General features: G+C 46.0%; 1 protein-coding gene across 2 annotated transcripts in view; it reads left to right on the top strand.

Annotated features, from left to right (window-relative positions):
- The window catches only part of PSIP1 (PC4 and SRSF1 interacting protein 1), a 546,371-nt gene that overhangs the window by 45,964 nt on the left and 487,611 nt on the right, over positions 1-12,796 (top strand). For both annotated transcript variants that reach the window (XM_078675914.1, XM_078675912.1), the window contains exon 3: positions 4,351-4,427. In XM_078675914.1, coding sequence (XP_078532040.1) covers positions 4,351-4,427 — 77 coding nt within the window. The remainder of the gene's footprint in view (positions 1-4,350; positions 4,428-12,796) is intronic.

Below are 12,796 nucleotides of genomic sequence, written 5' to 3'. Positions count from 1 at the left end.
AAGAGTTCTCTTGTTCAGTGGCTGGCCTGGTGCAGTGCGGACAGTGCATTTTGGAGCAGATCAGTTGAGGATGGTGAGCATAGGGGGCAATGAGTGCAGCATTTAAGAGTGTGTTGCCGCAGCACTAGTGCTGTTGACTGAATCCAATTTGATTGCTGCTGTCTGAAGAAATTTGACAGTGTAGATTTTTAGTAGTGGATATGGTGGATTCAGGCTGGTGATTACTGCCTGCTGGCACGTGCGCGTTCCTAGTCTGATGAAGGCGGCATGGGGAAGAGTTCTCCTTTGCTGCAGCGGTTGGGGGCAGATTCAAAAACATGAATTAAGGTTTCTTTTCCTTGTCCGCATAAGCTGCAGCTTATGTCATGAGTGGCTGGGCATCGCCAGGAGGGAAGGTGAGCTAGAAAATTCCACTCGCCCAGTCTTAGAGCTACAAGTAGTGTTTTAATCCATTTACGATATGTGCGGGTGCTGTGATTCTGCTGCTTAGTTGAGGAGTATGAGTTTATGAGTGACCACGCATGGAGAGTTTGCATATGGCTGCTGGATCCTCCAGTTTTGACATTTGTTGGGCAGTGAGAGCTGTTACTTTCTAAAAGACCTGATGGGAGAGGTGTTTGCTCCAGGCTTCGGACAGTTTGCCATCAAGATTTGTCTACTGGATAATCTCTGGTCAGATGGCTCAAGTTCGCACCAGATTAACCTTTGCATGGAATCGAGTGATGCCAGTCTGAGGTTGTGATAGAAGTGGAGAAAACAGCTGCCTCTGGCCCAGTACTGTTTTATGATATTATACTTGAGTCTCACTTGCGCCGGTGACGCTCGCTTTGGAAGACGCAGAGTGGCTTTATAAATTCTGGTGAGCAGTTTGTCCAGAATCCAATGTAGAGACATTCCATAGAGAATGGTGCTGGCCTTTCGTACTTTCTGTTGGGCATTCCTCTTAAGTAATTTACAAAAACATCTTGATTTGATATGGTAGTGCATTTCATTGAGCTCCACGTTTCATAGAAAGAGAACATGTTAAAGGTTGAAGCAAGTATGAATGGAACTGTATTTTTTGTTTGTTTTTTTCCCAGTTTCAAACATCCCTGATTGATGAGTATAAACATCTTCAAAAAAGACAACATTTGTAATATCCGTTCAGGTATGTAAATTTCCGACATTAGTGAGAGCAGCTGGGCTCCATTTATTTATTGTTATCCTTCAGAAAATGAAAGTTCATCTAGACGCAGTATTGAAAATTAAGCAGTTTGCCCGCTAATGTCTAATAACACTCGAATCCTTTTTAGGTCTCGTCTAGCGAACGCAGCGCATGCGCTGCTTCTCCTTGCCGAGACTATTGTTGTCGGTTTTGCTAGCGAAGAGAGACAAACCATGTGCGCGCACGGACAGGCGATGTGCACGCGCATGGTGTCTCCTCTCTGGCTCTCACTCTCCCACCGCGCGCTCACACGCTCCCACCGCTGCATAGGAATGCATGGTCAGAACTAAATCAAAACCAAAATCCATCACTCGGAGGGAAGGTGGGGGTTTCACCGGGTCACAATAAAAGGAACTTCCCTCTTGGAAGCGTCCACAGAACCGGCCGAGCTTCCAGTGAAGAAGACCCCTGCACCCCGAGTCCGGTCTCAGTCCCAGGGTGAGTGTTTTATATGTTAGAGGGGCGGGAGACTGTGCTTTAACTACTTTCAGCTCTCCTCTCTTCCCCCAGCTCCGCCTTTCACCTGCTATCGGTGATTCGCTCCCTTTACTGTTATCTCTATTTATTTGGGAAATGTACCGGTTTTGAGCTTTCCCAAGGGTCTCCTATTCTGAATCGGAACCCACCTTGGTGCAGCAGGGAGACAGCCCTGGGTGGATCACGCGCTGTACAGGTCTAGCGGCTCCTTCACACTCGGCCACTAGGTGGAAGGGCTCACTCACAGTTCAGAACGGGGAAAAGTTTACTGACTACAGAGTCACCGTAAGAGTTAAATCCACCCCTGGAGGTATGTGCCAGTTTAGTGTAAGGTAAACCTCTGAACCTCCAGGTCATACGTTTCGATCCCAGCAGAGCGAACTAAGCCTTTCTCCTTCTGGGGTATAAATAGTGAGCGCTATCAGATTGGGAGCTAGAATGTTCCCGGGCCTTGAGCGCCCTCCCTCCCTCCACCCCACATACTGCTCCAATCTCACTCTTCCACCGTCATCCTTTTTCCCACCCTGTGATAACCTGCCCTGGCTCTGTGTGCCCCTGAGTCCTCGTTGTGCTGGGGGTGCAAAGGCAGGAGGGGGCAGAGGGGTGCATCGCCCTCCCTCACACCTACCCTCTGCGCAGACTACTCGGTGGCAGTGACTCCCTCACACAAATATTATAACACATGCCAGAGCAAAGACTTCTTTTTGTCGGGTTATTTAGAGAGGCATTCTATCTCCCAGTGCATTGAGGGACCTGTATTTTGCATTCTGTGGTCTTCCATAGCCTCTCTTCCCCTCGGAGTCTCCCCTGACGCCCATATTGTAGCTCTTCATTGTAAAGAGGCTCTAAGACCACCCAAAGCCTGCTCCTCAGCATAGAAAACTGTGCAAACAAATAACAATAGTGTGTGTTATTATGTCTTTTATTAATGCCAGTGGTATTGTTGTCGTTTTTAGGTCGAGTCTGGGCAGCGCATGCTCTACTCTGCCAGGCATGCTGTTTTCGAGCCCATATTTTTAATTGGCTTGTGTCATTGACTTTTGTAAATGCTGGCTTCTGATTCGTTAATAGGCTTCCTAGTCCCTCCTTAGTACCAACTTGTCTTTATTTGTAACTTCCCATGAGGACTGGCCCTTTTACTTCTGTTGTTACACGGTATTTCTTATTAGTGGGCAAAAGAACGATGGATTTAACCCAGATCTCTTGACTGGGGGAGAATGTTTGAATCATTCAGCATTCTGTCCATCATGTGTTGAAGTTACACTTATTTATTCTTCAAGCACTATTTTCTTAAATGAGTTTCTTGTACTGCAGGCACGACATGCTTTCCTGCAGCCTTCAGCGCGCCATGCGTGCTTTCACTTTACAAGCATCCAGAGACAATGGCGCCCCCTTGTTTTAAATGAAACAAGTCTCGCATTTACTAGAGTTTGAGCTCTTGTCATTGTAAATGACAATGCCTTTTATCTATGTGTTAATTATCAAAACAGATACATAAAAGGCATTGTCATTTACAATGCCAATAGCTTAAACTCTTGCAAATGCGAGACCTATTGCATTGCAAATGCTTGTTGTATGAGCAATTGTATTTTTTCTTAAGCAAACATCTTTCAAGTCTCGTTGGCATCATTTTTAGGTCCCACATGAGAATATATTTAGGTTTCTGTTAGCAGACAGACCTATTGTATTCAATATAGACTTAGAGAGGGCTTGCGTCCATACCTTGTTTGTGATTTGATTGTGTTCTTGTCTATCTCATTCCCTGATCCTTATTTAATGGCTTTCCTCCCTATTCGTGTGCTTATACCACCCAAGGAGCATTTTGCTTTCACTGTATTTTGATTGAATGAGTTGTATCTTTCCGCTGCTGACTTGAAAGGACGATTTTTTTCCTTCTTCGGGTACTCTGGAAGTGTATAGCTTTCCTTTCTCTTTTCCTCGCCCCCTATCCCTAGCTTTATATTTTTATTGATTTTTTTTTACTTTCTGCGAGGGCCACTGCTATTGGGTGTCTTGCATTCACTCCCTGCAAACTCCCTTCCTCCCCCTGTTCACATTTATTTTATTTTTTTTCAATTATGTTTACTAGGGATAGGCATTTAAACGCTGCTACCCAGCTGCTCGCTTGCCCCAATTTGCACATCATCCAAAGCATAAAAATGGGCATCCGCCATCTTCGACAGTAAATTCAGAATTAAAGTATAACGATGGTTGCATGTATGCATGCACACAGACTTGACGGCCTTCGTTGAATTATATATTTTGCTTTAAGAAAAGTAATTAAAAGAAGGCCTTTGTGTACCCATCTTTAAATAATTTTATTTTGTATGTAGGTTAAAATAAAAGTTTTGAAGGCGGAGATTTGCTTTGCCAATATGTGTTATGACTTTTGAAGTTTTACAATCTCACAAGCCATTTTAGGTGTTTTGGCTCACCACTTTTGGCCATCAAGATCCAATTCTTGTGTGTCAGTTTGCTCTCTGCCCTAAATATAAACATAATAATGTTACTTTCCTTTTGAGAACTCGGGCCTTTATTTTTGCATAGTTTTATTGCTTTATGCAACTAGAATGTTGGCCACAAATTCGCCTATGGGTTTTCCTTTTGTTTTCTTCTGAAAATAATGTACGTTTACTTACACATTTTGCATCTTCTGCTTTTTATTGCAGGTGGATGAGGTGACCGATGGTGCAGTGAAGCCTCCGACAAATAAAATGCCCATTTTCTTTTTTGGGACTCATGAGACGTAAGTTTTGATGCCTACCAAACTTGCTGATAATATTGTTGATGCCTAGAATCTAAGTGGCCATAGGAAGCTGTGACACTACCAGGCTTGTCAGGAGTTACAATGAAAGAATAGGTGTTGTTTCATTCAGGCTAGACATTGTGGATTGGGATACTCTACAGCTACGAGGATTGACAAAATCCAAGTTTGTGACTGGACAGTGAATTGAATGTGCAGTTTGGTTGATGATTAAGTTGGTCAGATTCTAAAATTTGTGAAGGTTCATGCCGCGTGATCAGTCCCAACTATTCAAATGCCCCTTTGTCCCAAAGGTTTGCCAGTCCCAATCGTGCAACTCCAACGCATCCAAAACGCCTCAGCCAGACTCATACTAGACATTCCCCGCAAAGATCACATTACCAGTCACCTGAAAGACCTCCACTGGCTCCCCGTCAACAAGAGGATAACGTTCCGTCTCCTCACCCACGCACACAAAGCCCTCTACGACCTAGGACCTGAATGCCTCAACACGCGCCTATCCTTCTACACCCCCACCCGCCAGCTGCGATCGTCCAATCAAGCCCTAGCCGCTGTCCCGCGCATCCACAGAGCCACCATGGGGGGAAGATCCTTCTCCTACTTAGCGGCCAAAACCTGGAATTCTCTCCCCATCCACCTCCGCCTTACACAGAACCATCTCTCCTTCAGAAAACAACTAAAAACTTGGATTTTCGATAAGTAAATACCCCCCTTTTCCTCAAGCGCCTTGAGACCCTCTGGGTATGTAGTGCGCTATACAAGTGCTGACTTGACTTGACATTTTTGATGAGTTGTGAGTTTCAGTCTGTGTTTTAAGAAAAGAATGCACAAGTAAAGCCCAGCACTAACTTGAGTGCTTAGCTTTGCTTGGATCTCAAGAGGTATGGCACAGGGCTTGGCTGCATGCCAGTCCCCGTGCTCAATCCCTGCCACGCAGCGCTTGCTGCAGAGAGGGTACAGGGCCTGGCTGCAGAGCTCCTCTTCATTCCTTATTAAACACGAGTCCTTAACGCAGATCTGCCTGCTCTAATCTTGTTATGCATTGACTTGCTTTTCTCTCTTCCAATCTTTGAGATTTCTGGATACTTAACTTTGTACTTGCATGTAGATGTTTTATGGAAAGTACCCTCTCAGGCTTAAGTTACAACTGACCTGTACATCCCAATGTTGCTCCAGGAACAATGTGAGCACTCCCGGTCTCTTCCCCTGTCGACAGTGCTGAACACGTCCAAGACTGTGCTCGATGTTGATAGCATTGGGGGCGGAGTGGGCATGAGGATGTGAGAGAAGGCACATGAGACGTCATTGGGTTGTAGTTGCATAGCTCTTGTCTTCAAATGGAGTCTCACCGGAGATCTTTAGTCTCTCATACGTGATAGCTCTTATATACTAAACAGAACTCAAGACTACTGCTACTCTCTGCTCTTACATCAATTTTATTTGCATACAGTTTTTTAATTTAAATGGATTTCACATTATAGTAAACACTCAAGGTATTTCACAGTACCTTTGTCTTGCTAGAGCCAAGGGAATCATCATGAGACTATTCCTGTTCTGATGTCTTACAGACAGTTGTTACAGTTTCACAATTTGAGTCATCGAACAGAAACAAAGGTTCATTCAAGATTCGTAAATGACTCTGTAAGGGCTGAGACAGTTGTTACAGATGCAAGGCAATTTTTTGAAGTGTTACAAGGATGTGAGGAAATTCTTTGAGGTGATGCTGCAAAAGAAGTTCTAAAGTTCTCCGACAAGTAGAACATTTCAGAGAAGCTCAACTTAGCGGCTTGCACAAAGATTATTTCTGCTGGAGGGATAGAAACACTGGTGCAGGGCAGAACCCGAGCAGGAGAACACAGGTGAAGTTCGGAGCCCAAATAAAGGCTTCCTTGCATCTGCTGGGAGGAAAGGCAGGCATCTGGCCATGCCTAAAGTGTGGCTTTTGTAGACTGAGATCCTCAAATCCCGTAAATCATTGAATCCCGGAACCCACACATTGCGCTCAGCCTGCCTCGAAGATGAGGCAAGCTGTCATGGCTTTTGGGATGCCGGCATGGTAACAACATTGGCTATGCTGGTGATTAAGAGGGGGCGGGGGACCAAATGGTCAGGACACGTGGCAGCCTCAAACCTTGGTGGCAATGCCCTGAGCAGGGTGTGGAACAGACAGCCAATAATGTCCGTTTTGAGAGGTGGATGGGACTTGGGGTAAGTACATGTGGCAATCCATATTCAGTCACCTGAAGGTCCATGAGTACTGTACAAATGAAGTAAATACACCCATGAAGAAGCAATAGCAAAATGTGAAAGACGTTTAAAGAGACCAATCTTTGAAGAAAATCTATTGGTCTTTTCAACTGTCTTTCACATTTTGCTGCTGCTCACCACAGAGTATAGCACGGGGCAGTGTGTCAGCATACTTCAGCCTTTGGCACTACTAACTTGAGTGACAGCATTTGCTTGTGCACATGCCTAAAAGTAGTCTGCTGGGGCTAGTGGACATAAAGCACTATGGGTATGCCAGTGCCTGTTAATACCTATGCATATTAGAGTATCTTTGCTGTCTTCCTTAGAATTCAAGGTAGTCACTTAAAGCAAAGCTACAATTACTATTTTCATTATAAAGTAGCATTTGCGTATTTGTTTACCCTATAGGAAACCAGCACAAATAACTAGAGTAGCAAAAGTGAATATGCACATTTATATGTTGAGGTCAAGCCCTCTCTTTGAACTGCTGTGCTGAAAGCAAAGGCATAGTCAAAATTACTTTTCCATTATATTGTCTCACTCTCAACAAAAGGAGACACTCAAGCAGGTCTGCTCTTGCCATAATGATCTTGTGTCCTGACATTGAGAGGCAGTGTTGGATTCCTCTAGGACATCTGGTAAGGTCTTATGGATCTGCAGTGTGGTACAGAAGGCACGTGCACCCGACTCTAGATGGACATCTTCTAGTAACGCCTTGTGGCACCCGAGCTTTGTGTAATTTTGAAGTACTTTTATGTGACTCAAAATTGACGCTTAGTAAAGCTTTGTGGTACTGGAGCTTTGTGAGATGCTAACTGTATTTGCTTTGCTATGGCTTTCAGCTGTGATCTAGGGACAGCTTTAGCTGTTTCACCATCCTCTTTTAAAAAATAATTAAATAAATATATAAATACATACATACATACATATGCATACAAGTACTTTTAGTCACCCCTCTTCATCTATTTTTCTTTTCGTGGCTGTTACATTCTGCTTTAGACTAACATACAGCATTTGTGCACGTCCACCTTAAAGATAGTCCACCAGTGCCAGGGCGTGTGTGCCTAAAGTCACTTTGTATTACCAATAACTGGTAATAGTAATACCTATGTATATTAGGGTGTCTTCATCGTCTGCCATAACATATAAGACAATCACGGAAAGCTGCAGTAATGATTATCAATGTAAGCCATCCTTCCAATATCTATTGGCACTTTCTTTATTTTGAGTTTAAACAGCTCTCTTGACGCGGATCCAGAGCTCCTTTCCTGTCCCTCAGAGACATTAGCCTCAACTTTTCTCATTGTGCAAGGGACATCACTCCTACAAATAACAAGTTTTAAACGCTTTAGGGACTGTCACAAACGAATGTGTATTGCAGATGCCCACCAGGTATGTCTGTGGTGTTTGAGGCCGAGCCACAACTCCAAGGCCTGCAGCGACTGCATCAATGAACTCTAAGGCCACCCGAGACTGCGAGTCAAAACTTCACATCGCTGAGCAGCATAAAAGGACTTCGCTGGGACTGTTCCTAGTCTTTATCGCTGTTCTCTTCTAAAGTTTGATCCGGTCCGATTTCTGTTCCCAGAGTCCGGTCTTCGTGCTGTCAAAATAGATTAGTCAAAAAGAAACACAAGAAATCGAGATGGGATTCCGCTCCCTTGTGCCACGTACATTAGCCTGAGCAGGCGAGAGGACGGCCCCCATCTCTCGATCCCAAATTCGGCACATTTCAGAGCCGATTCCGCAGCTGGTTCCAGCACAACACGATTTCCAGTGACAACAGACACGCCACATCAGAATAAAGAGTTGTGTGCAGCCAAGTTCAGTCTCTTCGGATCCTTGCCACCTCCCTCTGGCATGCAATCAGGCCCCAAGGAGTCAAGTGGCCTCTCATCTGGAGTGCCACTAGCGGGTTCACCCTAAGCGCCAGTTGGGCCCACCTAGCCCTACTTACTTCTGCCTCCAGTTCCAACCCTGCTTTTGGCACCATGATCTACGCCGGCTCCTTGGATGCTGGCTGGAGGAGGAGGTCCTGATTATTCTGTCCGATGCCGGTCTGACCCTGTCCTAAGTCACGCCCAGTTACATCTGAGGTGCCACTTCTTCCACTTTATTTACGCCTCCACAAAAGAGAACACATACTCTGCATTCCTTTTTTGGAACCGACTCAGACAGTGACTTAGACCTGAAAGATGGATTTGCTCAACCCTACTAGGATGATTATTGGTCTGAGTACTTACAGGAGACTAGTTGTCTCGATACTTCCCTGGAAACTGGTCTCCTCTGGACCGACACAGAGTAATCCACTTCCTACACCATGGTGATGCGTAGGCTGACCCCAGAACTTGATCTTCAGCTCCCCACCTTGGGGGTTAAAACAAATGTTTTGATAGCAGTCATTCAAGAAAGGGAAACATCTTCTGAGCATCTTCCATTCAACAAATCACTCATGGAGACCGACATTTAACAAACTTGCATGTACCGTTTCCCTGATCAAGGCAACCCTGCTTTTCTCTCGCAGCACCCTCCTTCTGAAAGCCTAGTGATGCAATCCTCCACAAACTGCTCTAATCCCAACACATTTCCTAGCACTCCCTCGACAGGCAATCTTAGCAAGTGTATACGTTTTGCAAATGTGTGTTTTTTCCCACCAGTCTAGTCCTCCATTCTGTTAATGTCAGCTGCTTGTTGATATGCTACTGTCATGCTCCTTGGGATTCGGTGGCACAAGTCCTCTCTAGTGTGCCTGAAGACCTTCGTCCTGTTTTCGCTCAGGCAATTCAGCATGGTGGTGATGCCGCAAAGCTCACGATTCTTTGTGGCTTAGGCACCACAGATTCCATTGGGTGGGCAATCAGCACCAGTGTTGCCATTCGCTGCCATGCATGGCTGCGATCAACTCTGTTCTTGGGCGATATCTAGTCATTCCTGATGTACATGCTCAAGGCGGATTCCATTCTAGAGCATTATAAGTAGAGCTGGGCTACTGCTTTCTCTCTGGACCTTGCCACCCTCAACAGTTCCACTGCTTCCTTCAGAGATTTGACCAAGGTGCGCCATACCTTCAGCCTGTCCAACCTCTACAAGGAACTTAGCAGTGTTGCAGTTGCGCCCCCATGGCTACGGTCAACGGCCGCCCAGTCTACTGCTCTCCCTGCAGCTCCACCAGCCAAATCTCAATAGTGTGACCTTACACGAGCACAGACCCCCATGGGAGGCACAATCTACCCATTCTACATAGGTTGGCAGGCACTACTTTCAGACAGGTGGGTTCTACAGATCGTTCACAGGGGCTATGTCTTTCTTCCCTGTCATACTTTCCCCCTTCCCCCAAGCGACTAACTGAGAACCATCTCTCCATTTTGCAAAAGGAAGTGCAAGCCTTTTTGTCCAAAAGGTCTGTCAAGAAGGTGCCTGCGCCAAAAGTAGATCATGCTTGTTATTCCTGCTACTTTCTGGTGTCCAAGAAAATGGAGGCCTGTGGCCTGGTTTAGATCTGCGCCCTATCAACACCTTCCTCCAGAAGGAGAAGTTCAAAATCCTCACCCTGGCCCAGGCCTTGTCTCCCTGGACCATGGAGACTGGGCAGTGGCATTGGACCTGCAGGTCACCTATTTCCTAATACCCATCCTGCTGACCCACCGGCTCGCAACAGGAGCATTCACAGTTTGTGGTGCTCCCCTTTGGTCTCATCAGTGCTCTTTGAGTGTTAACAAAAGTGATAGCGGTGGCAACACACCTTTGGAGGTCAGGGCTGTTAGTCTTCCCCTACCTTGATGACTGACTGTAGAAAAAGGGCTCGCCTCAGGCAGTCTTCAACCACCTACAGACTACTGTGAACCTCCTGTCATCTTTGGGGTTCACTATCAACGTGCTGAAGTCACACCTAGCTCCTTCTCTGACTCTCCCCTTTATCGGAGCCTTTCAGAACCTTATTCGGTTTTGTGCATTTTCCTTGGGAAAGAGAGTCCAGGACATTCTGGCTGTGATCTCAGTCTTTCATCCTCGGTCCTGGATTTCACTTTGACTCTGAGGCTGCTGGGACTGAAGGACTCCTGCATCCTGCTGGTAAAACTTGCCAGGTGGCATGTGCAGGCTCTGCAGTAGGACCTGTAGTCTCAGTGGGCCCAATATCAAGGGGGCCTCTCTTACCACATAGAGATTTTTGAGGAGACTTCAAAAGATATGCAGTGGTGGTTACCGTACCACGATTGGGTCAGCAGAAGACCCTCTCCCTTCTCCACCCAGAGCTGACCAGCAGAGTCCCAGCTCCATATCAACATTCTGGAGCTGAGGGCCATCCTATGGCGTTGAAAGCCTTCCTTCCATCCATCAAGAAGAGACTAGTACAGATACTCAGGGACCCTGTGCTGGGAGGCCTTGTACCTCTGGAAATGGCTGGATCTTCCTGGTTGTGGACCACTTGGCAGGCTCTTTGAAATCCAGGGCAGACATTCTAGGCCATCGGAGCCTAGCCGATCAAAAGTGGCAATTGCATTCAGAGATGGACCAAGGTCTCTCACATGAATGGGGAGAACTTTGGCTTGATCTATTTGCCACCATCTAGAACATGCAGTGTCATTAATTCTACGCATTAGAGTTTTCAAGGCGCCTCTTGCTTCTAGACTACTTCCGCCTCGAGTGATACCCAGGACTCCTGTGTGCCTTTCCTCTGATTCCGCTGCTGCTCTGAGTTCTCAAGATCAGGACTGACAAGCTCAAATCATCGTGGTGGCTTCTGATTGGGCACAGAAAGTATGGTTTCCAGAACTCCTGTGCTTGAACATGTGTCCTCCGATCAGCCTGCCTGTCCGGGCCCACCTGCAGTCGCAGCAACGGGGCAGGGATCTGCACCCAGGCTTTCACACACTCCACCTTCATGCTTGGACATTGAGCAGCGACTGCTGAACACATTCGACATTCCTCTGGAGGTGGTTGATGACATCTTGGCAGCCTGGCATCCATTGAAGAAAACTGGATACGCCTGTCATTAGGACAGATTTGTAGCTTGGTGCAAGACTACCAGATTGACTCCATCCAGCCATGTTATCTGACTTCTATTATTTGTTTTGTCTCTTGTCCAGCAAGACTTTGCTTTGGGCATAGTTAAGGGTTATTTTTCTGCCTTCTTACATTTGCCAAATCAGCCCTCTTTGTTTTAATCACCAGTTGTGATGCGATTTTGAATAGGGCTTCAACATATGTTTGCCTCTTCTTCCTTTGTAATGCCCAAATGGGACCTTAATCTGGTCCTTGCTTATCTGATATGCAGTTTGTTTGAGCCGCTTCTCAGCTGTCCCTTATGGCTCCTTACTGTTAAGAGTTTTTCTCGTTGCCATCACCTCGGCATGGCATGTGAGTGAGTGAGCTTCAAGCTGTTTGTGTCAATCCACCATGCACTACTTTGTTACCACACCAACTGCTTTTGTGGATGTGAGCAATATTTCTACTAGGATGGATGATCAGGTCTTTATCAGGTTCTCTGAGCAAACAAAGGCAAAGCAGTGCAGAAGAGAACGATCACCCACTGGGTTGTGCTCTGCTTTAAGAACTGATATGCACTGGCCCAAAAGCAGCCTACGAAAGGACTGCATGGTCATTCTACCAGGGCCAAAGGTGCTACCACTCCATTAGCATACAAAGTTCCTATCCTAGATGTATGCCAAACAGCTACATGGATGTCCCTCCATATGTTCATCTAGCATTATTGCCTGGACAGTCAGGTTCACCTAGATGGGCATTTGGCTTGCCCGGAACTGCAGGAGTTTTCTCAGTTGAGTCCATTCATAGAGCTGTCTCCAAATAGGTACTCCATTGGTATTTATTCAGAAGGTGAGGAATCTGCGGCTAGAAGTCTCTGTCATAAGAACAAGTGGCTTGCATTTTGGTAATGTTCTTTCTGGTAGAGACTCTAGCTATAGATTTCTCACTGATTCCTGCCTCACTCCCCATTCTGTGCTTGGACTCTTATCCATTAATACGTTCCCAAGTTTAACAATCTGCAACTGGTCACAAAAATTTGCTTTTGGGGCTGTGCGTTTGGCAGTGTGGACAGTCTCAAACGCAACTGACCTCAGCGTGTAGGGGGTAGCACCTTTTAT

The sequence above is a fragment of the Lissotriton helveticus genome, chromosome 2_1, assembly GCF_964261635.1.
Source record: "Lissotriton helveticus chromosome 2_1, aLisHel1.1, whole genome shotgun sequence".
NCBI lineage: Eukaryota > Metazoa > Chordata > Amphibia > Caudata > Salamandridae > Lissotriton > Lissotriton helveticus.
This window is presented reverse-complemented; position numbering and strand designations above follow the sequence as displayed.